The sequence below is a fragment of the Seriola aureovittata genome, chromosome 18, assembly GCF_021018895.1.
Source record: "Seriola aureovittata isolate HTS-2021-v1 ecotype China chromosome 18, ASM2101889v1, whole genome shotgun sequence".
In the NCBI taxonomy this organism is placed as follows: domain Eukaryota; kingdom Metazoa; phylum Chordata; class Actinopteri; order Carangiformes; family Carangidae; genus Seriola; species Seriola aureovittata.
Genome location: NC_079381.1, coordinates 10642187 through 10654706, shown reverse-complemented (window position 1 = coordinate 10654706; position 12520 = coordinate 10642187). Strand labels below are relative to the sequence as shown.

Here is a 12520-nt window from a genome sequence, read left to right as displayed (position 1 = left end):
CCTTATTAATTCTGTTGTCCTTGTTGCCTCAGTCTGTCACTATCTGTGCAGCGCTGCTATAGAGTCAGTATGGAGAGAGCAACATTTGGTCAAACCCTAATTATTCTAGACAAAGGCGCTCACCCGTGATACAAAGAGGGGAGAAAAAAAAGAGAGATAGATAGAAAAGAAAAAAAAAGCTAATGTTGAGCTTCCTGCTAATGGCCCTGATTATAATATTGTGGGACCGTGAGCGCAAAGCTAATGTTATTGAGTTTGAAATGCGGTGAGTTTCAGAGGCTATGAATAAAATGCTAATGATAGCATTTGGGATGTACTGTAAAGAGCTATGGGGGCCACACTGGCTGCCTCTTCTAATAAGAGAACAGAGAGGCACAGCGCGGCAAGCGGGAGATCAAAAATTCATGGGAGGATGCCGTAACAGTTGCGCACTCTCAGTCGGCATGTTCCCTGCATGTACTGTTTTTCAAGCTCACTAATGAAACACTTTCACCGCCTCTCTTCCCGTCTACCTTGTTGGTTCCAGGTTCCACTTTGTACTGTTTTCACGTTTGAGTTTCACAGTTTCCCCTCTCTCTGATTCTCCACTTGGAATCCGAAAAAACAACATTATATTCGGCAAACAATACAGGCGTTTGTCTTCAACTTGAGTTCAGTGATCATAATATCAAGGGGATGCCTCCCGTACAGTACGAGGTATAGGGTGTAACGGGGGCAGTGTCTCTGTAAGTAAAGACAGCTTCCTCCAAGCTTCTATTCCTCTGTTTCCACTTTTGATCATTTGAGAGTTTTTAGGTCATTAAATGTATTGATTTAAAAAAAAAAAAAAAAAAATTCAAACATAGTATCTTATAAACTGAGGCACAGAATCACACAAGGGGTAACGGTCTCTAAAAGATACACTACAGTACAAAAACTCTTCATCTGAAGACACCGTGGAAACTGTTATTGAATCCTCAAAGCATACTCTTCTTAACTCGATCGAGGATTGGGACTGTTTCCGATACAAATCAACTTGTTCTTAAGATTTTCCCATCATAGTCCTAGTGTCATTTCCTGATATTAGCACAGCAGTCTCTCTAATTCTGTCCAGTTGCAAGATAATGATACATTAAACATCCTTGAAACAAGGGGAAATTGCTTTGAGAACCAGTGTTATTATCTTATCCCAATGCCAATATTCCTCTTTCATTTTTCAGAAAAATGAAAGTTTGAACCGCATGTGAAATTATTAGTTGAGATAAATGTTTTCTGCAGTGTATTGAGCACTGAGCTAGCATTCTGAAATATCCGGTCTATTCACAAAAGAGACAATATTGTGAGTCATTGATTGGACTACAGTAAAAATTGTGCGACCAAATGTTTTGGAAAAGGACCTTGAGATGATGGCTTGATCCATTCCTGCAGAATAAATATCCGTTGCTGATCTTTCTTGCTTTTATGCAGTGATTACAGTCCTGAGGAACACGAATGAGTTAAAGAAATAGCACCTCTCTTTTCCTAAAGTGAGCAAAACTTACATACCGTTATTGTCTGTGTAAAGCTTTTCGGCTGAGTTTTTGTACTTCCTCAGACTCTTCCGTGTCTTTTCTCCTCTCTTTTTACTTTTTAAGTTCTCAAGACCTCTGCCTTTCTTCATTGGTAAATATATTTTTTTTCTCGCAATTTCAGTCACTTATCCTTGAGGACAGTTTATAGCAGCTGTCAAATCAATATAGTCATGTAGGAAAGGCCCTGTATTTCATGTTTTGCAGGCAGTGTGTGTGTGTGTGTGTGTGTGTGTGTTTCTGTGAAGGACTGTGGGCCAGAAATGATCAGCAAGAGTTTTATTGAACAGATTCTTCAACTTCTACAAACCTGCAGTTTAATTTAATTATTTGTTGACACTGTCAAAACATGTGCACTATTTTTATTTAATGCCAATTAACTGAAAATGTATTAAATTATTACAACAAAGAAATAAAAACACAGTTTTAGAGGAATCCAGCACAACGAAGATGATGAGATGTCTACTGTAGAGTCACACTCGTAATACTGTATCACTCGTTGCTGTTGATATTCACTATCAGACCACATGACAGGAATAGAAACATGCTATTTGCTTATGGCTTATGGTTATCAAGCCTGCATTGTCTAAATTTCTCATTATATCGGTGATGATATCAATGATAGCTATCACTTATTTCTCTGTTTGCACATTATGTAAATATCTTTGTAACTAGCTATACAAATCTCTACAAATGAAGGTACTTATGTATATACCTCCTTATTTATGTTGAGATGTCATTTTTCTGCTTTATTCTGTGGTTGTACTTGTTTTTTCTTCTACCTTGTTCTCTATGCTGCTGTAACAAGTGAATTTCCCCGGTGTGGGATCGATAAAGGTTTATCTTATCTCATCTTATCTTATCATTAGCAAAAGAGTATCTCCAACCACAGCTAACTCTCTGCCTTTGGTTTTTATATTCCACTAGACAGATGGATACATTAATAATAGGAATTTCATATTCTTTACAATGCTATTTAAATGTCCGCTTGTACAAAACTTTAACGGTACAAGCAAGTAAAATGAAGTTACTTTTACTTGGCCAAAAGTCACAGTACAAAAGTAAAAAATCAAAGTTGTGGCAGTGTAAAGTCATAAGTTACTCTAGCTTGGAATAAGTTAATAAAAATGTAAACTTTTAAGATGTAGAAACTCGAAGACAAAGGGAAATTTAAGTTGAGGTTTTGTGCAGAATCATGCCCACATAGGAAACACTCATCCTGTCCTCCCTGCAGGCCATCCCACTTCATTTTAGATAAAACTTCACCTCACCTCTACAAATCTCCTCATGTGTCTCAACAGCCACGTATAAAACTTCAGGCAGAAAAACATGTCTCTTGGTTGATCTCTTCACTTGGAACAATCTCTCTCTTGTGTTTACGGAGCTGCACTCTGCTGGTGTTTTTATATCCAGTTTAAAAACCTCTTTATTTCCACTATCCACCATCATTTGGTCAGTTTTGCTCACTATTAGAAAAATGACTCAATCCCTTCTCATATTTTGAGGTTAATCAACTTCAGTGCGAGTTCACAGATGTTTGTCTGAGTGGGGGGAAGCATACGTGTTTGTCTGCAACCTGCTCCGGAGCTTTGTTTGTAGCAGTGTTGGCATCCTAATCACAAACCTGCTGCTATAGATGCACCAGATAAACATTTTTCCTGCTTAGGTTCAGTTAAATGATCAATGCAGAATTTCTGGCAGTTTTTAGCATCATCTGCATGTCACCCTTTAAAATGTCAGTTTAAGACGCATACCTTGATGAGACCCTGAATTTCAACACTTCAGTCGATGATTAAATGTTCAAATTAATGGGGTGTTGCAATATACTGGTATTGACAATAACTGTGATATTTAAAAAAAAAAAAAAAAAAAAAAAAATGAAATACTGAAACTGTGTTAATAATACACGTATAATACGATGATGTCAGATGTTTTGCCTTGTGGATCTTTTTGGATGTGGATCTTTTTTTTTTTTTTAATCAGTTCATCTGGTTTCCTTTTCACTATCCATTAACTGTAGTTGTTGTTCTTGTTCGCTTTTCTACAGTTACTGTTACACACTCTCTCCACCTCCCTGCACTTGTATTTGAGACGAATTTCTTTGCCAACAAAGAGATGGCCCTGATTCAATGAATGAAATCTAATCTGGTGGTTATAATGATCATTTAATAACGTAAATGTTTTTTTTTTGCTGTATTTCTAATTCAACATTTATCGATTACACTTCCCTACACACCTGTTGACCAGATGTGCATTAGTCATTAGTCCATTAGACAAACACACAGTTTGTCTATTAATCAAATCAAAATGCCATTTCCACACTGACAAAGAAAGCTGCTCATTTTTAAAAAGACATTAAAAGTTGAGAAATGTAGTCAAAGTCTCAAGGCTACACCAGTGGCCAGAAACTATAAATCAGTGCTGAACTGCTGCTTCACCAAATTGCCATAATAAAAGTTTATAAAGTGCTCGAAGGCATCTGATTTTTACGTGGCCATTATCAGAGAGGAAAATTAAAACTATTCTTATCTATTCCCAGCATACTGAATAGTTTTCCTTTCATTGTGGAAGAAACAATTATACAACAATTTATCACGTTTACATAGTAATTAACATAATGCAATTAGCAATCTGAAGCCCCTCGCCAATTCAACCATGTTTGGACTGTCTAAATCCAAACACAATTAACTTCTCAGTCAGCCAGCTGAAGGCCGATTGAGAACTAAGAGCTGACAGTTTGTGGACAGTTTAAAAAGGACAAGCATTGTGTTAAAAATACTTGAGCCAGACTATTTTTTGAAGAGGCCACTGGATTGGAATAATTTATCATAATTTCTTCTGTCACCATTAGTCAAGAGTCTAAATGCTCAGTCAGAAAAAAGGCACAGCCCATTCTGCACCAGATTTATCTCGGAGCGAGCAGAAATCCACAACAAGCTGTGCAATACCACATGGTGCCAAGGCTGAGAAGCCCTCAGCACAGAGTAGAGGATGCTTCTTAGACAGAGCTATATCTGCTGCTAGTCACTGAGTCTAACTGTGTGCAGACATACACGATAAAAATAGTTTGTTCATAATATTGGAAAATATGGTCTTTACACAGAAACATTGTGTTTGTTCACTTTCTCTGTTGCTCCTTAGATAAATGTTACAGTAGTCATTCTAGGAAATGTCATATAAAGAGGTTGGTGTCTATGTGTGTGTGTGTGTGGCATCTATTTTGTTTAGCTGTCTAGTTTGCTCTGTCAAAATCTGAGGTTTACTTCACTTTCCTTATCGTTTCTTCCTCTGCCTCTACAGGTAGGAGGTCAGGGAGTCTGAAGGCAGTGTTGCCTCTGTGCTCCAGCACACTGGATTTGAAATGAAACAGTGGCTATCTCAGATTTAATCTGACGGTGTTTATACCGACATCAGCTGAACGCCGTAGAAATTATGGGCCCTTTTTATACCTTGTTCCTCAGCTCTGGGGGAGAGACAAGTAAGTTCAGAAGTTAACAGCTTAAAAACAAAACAATCTGGTTTAATATTCAGTAAAAATGATTCATTCAGGGAGTTCCGAGGTCTGTGACTGCTAGATATTAGAATACAATGCTATCTTCTTTTGGTTTCGCTTTTTGCCTTCAATCTGGTCTTCAGGAGGTGAAAAACATACTTGGTTAGGTTAGGTTAGGTCAGCTGACTGACTCAGCCAGTCAAGAGCATGGTTGGTATGTTTTGGCTCACTGTCCTGAAATCGGAGTTCTTTGGGTAAAAAGGACTAAATGTGTGCTACACTGTTCATCAAGTAAGGATGGAACACACTCACACCCTGAGCTGAACATCAGCACTTTAACCTCCTATAGTCAATGTTGCATTTGTGCAGCAATGGCTGTTGCCCAGTGTGCTAGAGCGTGGCCAAAAGAATAAAGAACACCGGATGTTTTCTGGCTGCACCCTATGATGTTTGTTTGGAGTCTTAATGGTTCCACTCAATATTTTCTAACCAAGGCACAACCAGAATTATATTCAGTCCCTTTTGGATTAATGGGGTGCTATTTAGTTGCTGCAGGTCTCAGGTCTGCGTATCTAACATCTAAGTGGGTCTGAGTGGACTCTCGATCAGTTCTGATCATGTGGTGTGTCATCATCATCACATCATGTTCACATCATTTTGCTTCTTTCCATCCCTGGTCTTCAATTGGAATCGGATCTAGTTATTGTTGGTTCTGTACTTGGGTCCCTTTCAGATCAGGTCCCTTTTTTTATTTAATATAAATGTTTGCGCTCTGGTCTGGACAGGTTTTCCACAGGTTCTTTTCAGACTGGGCCTAAAATTTTAGAGCTCCAAAAGGTTTATATTAAGTTAATTATTAAATATTAAGTTTATATTAAAATCCATGTTGTTCTGTTAGAATTTGAATATGTGAATGACCACTGCAGTTTTCATATTCTTGTGCAGATCAGAGGAAGGATGAGGATGCTTTGTCAGATCTGCCCAGTATTTTCAAAATAAGACACATCCTCAGAACCAAGCATTGTTTGTCCTCATGTTGTATTTCTGCCTTTACCTGCATTAAGACGGACTTTACAGGACTAATTGAGAGCCACTGCAACACTTACAGATGCACAAATATTAGCAAGCACACAAGCTTCCACTTCCACAGCTCATCCACTCACCCACCCTTCCCCTCTCACCATGGCTAGCGGCACAATGCCACCCAAGTCTTGCGGTGCCAGGCGAATGCGGGTCTGCACCTCGCTGGTCAGGGTGCGGGTGAGCGGATACTCGACCTGCCACGTCACCTCCCTGCCCCCCTGAGTCACCATCAGCCCGTTCACCTCCAGGTCCACCTGCAGGACTCGCTGGTAGCCCGCCGCCTCCACTCTGCAACGGGAGAGAGGGAGAAGATGTGTGTCAGGAGTGGATTTAGATAAAAGAGGATGGTGGAGAATGATAGGTAGGTAGCAATCAGAGAGGCACAAGCGAAAGGATAAGACCGAATAAGGTGGGGGGGATAAAGTGTATAAGGGATGAGAAAGTAGCAGCGAAATAGATGAGGTAAAGGAAAGAAACGGAAGAGGCAAAACTAAAACCATGGAAAAATGTGAACACTACAGGAAAGGACAAGAAATGGAAGACGATAAAAACAGGGAGACTATGAATAAAGAGAAAGAAACATGAGAACATGAGTGAGAGAAGGTGGAAAAGGAATGAGGAAAAATAGAGCAGAAACAAGGAGGAAGAAGTGGATTATAGGAGATGGAGAGAAAGCGACGGGGGGAAAAACATAAGGGAAATTGGTCTTTATCATCCATTAACAGGAGTGTTTGGTGTTGGGAGGGAAAAAGGGACTGAAAAACAGACTGAGAAATTAATTGTACATTTTCATCAGGTGTAAGAGAAAACATGTTAGACAAATAGTTAATAGTTAATAGGAAGTTGTAATGGTTCTGCAGTATTACATGCAGATGCTCTATATGGATATGCTATTTTTTCCCCCCATAAAAATTAAAGCAACGCATCCCTCATCTCAGAATCTGATATGAAACTAATCGCAGCACTATTGAAATTCATTCTCACATCCACACAGAACCATGATGCTGGCGCAAAAAAGCAATTTATTTTTCCTCTTGCAATATGGAGCCCCTCTTGCAGAGATTGCCAGGGCCAAGCAAATAATTTTCTCTCAGCTGATGGAGATGCAAACAAAGCAGAAAAACAATGAATGCAAAATAAAATCCTCCAAACTTATTTGATTTGCTGAGTGCTAGGTTTGATCAAGCCGCTGCCTCTCTCTCTCTCTCTCTCTCTCTCTCTCTCTCTCTCTCTCTCTGATATTCTTTGTCACAGTCAAAAGGCGATGCAACACCTTCTTCAACAACACAAGACACACATACATATACACATGCTGTCTTGAAAAATACAATTCACACTCGGGGATCTACAAGTGGCCCGCAGAGCTAAACATAACATGTAGCGTAGCACCATTCTTCAGATGTTGGCAAAAACACAACTTTAAAGCAATTTATGAGGCAGTATGGAGGCCATATGTTTGAACAACAAAAGGAGAAATCTGTAGTATGAAGTTCTTTTTAAAGTATACCATCCTTCTTTTATATTTCTGTCTTGAGCAGTATGTTTGTTGTTTGGTGGTCACACAATTAAAACAACGCTGGAGAGAGCCCAATTTGAGCATGAGGAAGGGGTAGCTGGGGGTAAGATCCAAGGTTTTCCTTGAGCATATTTTGGCCAAGCCAGCATTTAAAACTCCCCCATCTCCCTCTTATGTGTTTGCACTTCAGACACTAGCCTCACTTCAAAGTGCAGATTTAAGGCTCCACTCCGGTAGAGAAGTGTAAGAAAGAACCGTTATGGAAGCTGGAAATTAGTGTGGATGAAAACAGCTTGAATAGCAATTCTGGGTCGGGCGGAAAAGCTTTCCAGTTTCAGTGGGTAATGTTCTGAATTATACTAAATATGTTTCCAAATTACCACTGAGAAGCTTTGGCTCAGGATGATCACATGTGAATATTGATGTGAATGTGGCCACACAGTGAGTGCTGTTGAGATAAAAATCTGTTGTTGAAAGCAAGGGAATAATACAGGTATGCGGAGGTGCAGCACAGCCGAGTTGGTGGTGGTTCTTTGTGATATTGTTCACACTGTTGAAAATGTTCCTGTGACTTTCTCACAATTTTTTATCCAAAACACATGTATAGCACTTCTTTCAAACCAACACTGTTTTTTCACACTGGTATATTTTTCAACTTAAGACTAAAGGATAAAGGTGGTGAAAGTGTAGAATTTGGTTTTCATCAACAAATCCCATGAAATCACCAAATGGATTTACTCAGGTGTAGCTTATTCCTGTCCACTGTTGTTGGACACCTATTTAAAAACACATAAGTGAGTCACACTGGTGCGCCGGATAACATGTTCCTTCATTCTGACGAACATGGGCACTGCAGTTCATATTCACTCAATGCCACTGTACGTGTACGCTGCTCTGCTGCTGTAAATACTCCCTGGAGAACAACGTGTATTAATCCACGTCTGAAAATAGTCCCCAACAAGTGTCAAAAATGAAATATTTGTGACCTGTTTTTCAGGATTGAGAAGTTGCTAACCTGCTAAGGGATTCACAAAAATATTCCTACAAAATCAGTTGTGATGAAACAACCAAAAAACAATATGAACTATTACATTAAAAGCACTTTGTTGGCAGTTTTTGAATCATGTTTTTATGTAGGGCGCAGTTTAGCACTTTCTAGGCTAATTTTTGCTCTTTGAAATCTATTTCCTTTTAATCAAAGTTAAACATCAAAAGCAAAACAGAGGAAATAAACTGCTGAGAGCAAACAACTAACACCACCCGTACTGCAGATTGTAGTTATATGTGGTTACCCACATTAAGTGATTGGTTGAAAATCCATAGTTTCTGGGTTTGTGGGTGTGGACTGTGAGGATCAGTCATTGACTGGAGCTCAAATTCATCCATCACTTTCTTTTCCTGTTGTGTTTCTTTCTCAGACAGAAATTGGGAGTGCTGCAGAGCCGCAGTGGGACATCCTTGACTGGCTGACAACATGCTGGGCTCAGGGGTAGTGACTGCAGTGATTATGTGGTTTACGCTTATGGTGTACAAAATATAGCCAGATCAATTATCTGGAGCAGACAGTTCTGCTTTACAATGAAGCTGCAAACAATCAGGGCTTTAGTGCTGAACACTGCAATACAATTCTCCTTCTGTGCTTTTTCTTTGTTGCCTTCATTGTTGTGTCTTTTTCTTGTCTTGTCTCGCGCTTATTCTCTCCATTCCTCCCTCACCTGCAGTGTTGTGTTGCCTCCAATAGAGGGTGGTGTACCCTCTTTCACCCCCACCCCTTCAACCAGTGTGTGTTGGGGATGATAAATGTCCTCAGCCCACCGGTTGGAGAGGTCAGCGCGCTTCCTCCATGTCTCATTAGAAGCACATCTGCACCGTGTGCCCTTTTCTCAGCACAATTACCATACAATTCAATACACTCACTGGCAACCATCACTTCTCCTGCCCTGCCTCATGGGTGGGGATGAGAGCGAGAGGTGAACACAGAGACAAAAAACCCCAAAAAACAAAACAGAGCGGAAATGGGGTTAGAAGGGCTACAATATAAAAGCAGAGCGTCTGCTGGGATCACAGAACTGACTGTGCCACTACAAAAGCAGCACGGCGACAATGCCGCGGTATCATAGCAGGTTTGTTGTGGTGAAACGAGGTGGAAAATCGGTCATGTCATTTTGAGGGAAGCTTTTGAGGGTGTCTCCATTTGTCAGTCCTATTGTTGGGTGTGAAAGCGCAAACAGAACAAGGTAAAAGAATACACTCAGAGGAAAATACGTACACACTTTCAATTCTGTAAGATACATTTCAAAAACACCCTTGTAGCAACAAAGGGGCTTTGAGTGGGATGAAGCGACGTAACAGTAACAAAAAAAAAAAAATGACAAGAATGAGATTTTTTTTTCTTATTCGAAAACAGGAAAATAAAAGAGGAGCTAAGAAACACAAAAGCCTTGTTAAACATGGAGCTATATTTTTCTTTTCTCTTTTCACTCTTAACACCGCCGTGGATATTTGGCTCTGAGAAAAGTAGCGAAAGAAAAGTCTAGTGTCTCTTTTGGAGACCCGAGGGGGTTCCTTTCATGCAGAGCGGTGATTTGGTTAGCGCTGACAACAATGATATATCGGAGACCTGAATCTGTTTGAACACAGTGAATCAACAGCGAGTCCAGCAATAGGAGGAGAAGGCCAGGGTGTATGCTCGAAGATTAATCCCTCAATCAGCTCCATTGTGGATATATTGTTGTCCATTATGGGAGCCAGAAAACAATGGGATTTCCTTAAAAACCAACATGTCCGACCTGTCTTCTCCGCCAGTGTGAGGACGTGCTGTAAATAAACATGTTGGCCGTGACTGCACTTTTTTGTGTGGTCAGATTATCCGTGGTGGATTTTCATGCCAATGCGAGTTTGTTTGTTTGATGTGCTGTGGCTAAGATTGTTTGTTTCACGTGTGTGTGTGCGTGTGTGAGTTTTGACTGTGAAACTGCATTCCAAGGCGGATGTGTTAGGATGCATACAAACACTGCCTAAAGAGATTTTTCACATTTTATGTAAGTGGCACTTTGTTGCTGTTAGTTTATCAGCAGCTGGAATACTTGCTGTAGTGTGTTTTATCCAAGGTCAGCTGCTGGCAGTTCATCAGATCTGTAAATGTTTGGTATTTTACCTTTCAAAAAAAAAAAAAAAAGGAATAATCAATTTTCTGTTGTTGTTTAAAAACCTCCTTTATCAAGTGGACTTTTTTGACGCAGAGCTGTTGGCAACAGGAACATTTTAACAGATGGGAGAAATTGTATGGACAACAGTATGCACAGCTGCCTCGGCCATAATTGAATCCTGACATGTGAGCCCAGCAGTAATTCAACAAAGCAGGTGTGGCCATGGGTAGAATGAGAAACTCCTGCCGGCCATCTGTCTTCACATAAAGATCCACCTTCTGCTTTGATCTCTCCTGTGTTAGGCAAATTTTTCAACAAAAAAAAAAGTATGAAATCTTAATTAGCAGTCATTTGCACGTCTAAATATGGGAAGGGAACCAGGAGTCCCGCACACTGCAGGTTGCACACTTCATTTCAAGGAATTTTCTTCTGGTTGTAGAGTTTTGTTTTTTTCCCCCAAATTTATTCAACAAAGCAACGTTATAGGAACAGTTTGACATTTTAGGAAGTGTTTTTTTTTTTTGTTTTCTGGGGAGTCATATGCCGGAATTATTTGTTTGCATGTAACTTCCAGTAAAACCACAACTTGTTGACAGAGCCAGATTAGCCCCAGGATTCCAGTCTTTACACTGAGCTAAGCTGACACTTCATATTCACAGTCATGTGCGTGGTATTGATCTTCTTGACCTCCGACTTGGAAAGAAAACATATAAGAATATAGTTCCCCAAAATGTTGAACTATTCCTTTACTGGAATCCTCACTGTGCAGAGAAAACGGTTGGGTAATTACTGTTCTTTCTTGCTCTCTGAGTGTCCAGATGATTTGCTTTTGCAGCTGTTTTAATTATTTGTAGTTCACTTACTCTCCAGCTGTGCGGCAGCATGCTTTCTGTATTGGGAGTGAGTCTCCACGTCTCTCCAAACAGAATCACATTTTGATTCTAATTGGTTGCAAGACCTCAAGGGGAATCGGATAATATCTCCAATGCATAAAACCTGGTGTCAACAGGATCTCCATCTGCCGCTTACTACAGTGTAGCAGTGTAAAGGTCACATCAACAGTAAAGACTACCTCTGACTCTACTGGTTTAGAAGAAGCTAACCCCCGAATGAGTGTGTAATGAGGTCATTTAGCCTGGCGTAGTCCAGGGTCATTAGAATATTATGATTAATAAATTAGGAGTTGGTGTAGCAGAAACCATATTTTGTGTGTGTGTGTGTGTGTGTGTGTGTGTGTGAGCATCTCAAGGGAGTCCAGGCTCCCCTCTAATGAGTTTCACTATCTGAAGTCTAATATCTGTCTCTTCTCTACGATGATGCTAATGAGATCGTATTGAAACTAGCAGAGCCCACCCCACCGCCCCCGACACTCGTCCTCCACTTCACCAGTGAGCGGCGGACCCTGCTCGATGCAACAGAACGTGATGTAGTTTGGGGAAGGCTGTTACAGGCTCCAGGGCCATTGAAGGCCCCTGTGGGGGTTGGGAGTGTGAATGAGCAGGAGAAGAGTGACAGAGAAAGAAAAGGGTCACTTAATAAAACAAAGTGCTTGGATGGCTCAAACATCATGTGCGACTGATCACGATTTATTCATGGTGAAATGGCTGAAATGCCAAATTCTTCCCCAAAGACAGCTCACTGAGCCTCATCGGTCATATAGTAATAAATGTACGCCGCTCATAAAACACTATAATCCTAACCTTGTGCTGTCTGGGGGTGGGGGTGGCGATGC

General features: G+C 40.3%; 1 protein-coding gene across 1 annotated transcript in view; it reads right to left on the bottom strand.

Moving 5' to 3' along the window:
• Positions 1-12520, bottom strand: part of si:dkey-112m2.1 (transmembrane protein 132C) — a 138286-nt gene that overhangs the window by 31630 nt on the left and 94136 nt on the right. The window contains exon 5 of the mRNA XM_056403458.1: positions 6222-6411. Within this exon, the coding sequence (XP_056259433.1) occupies positions 6222-6411 (190 nt within the window). The remainder of the gene's footprint in view (positions 1-6221; positions 6412-12520) is intronic.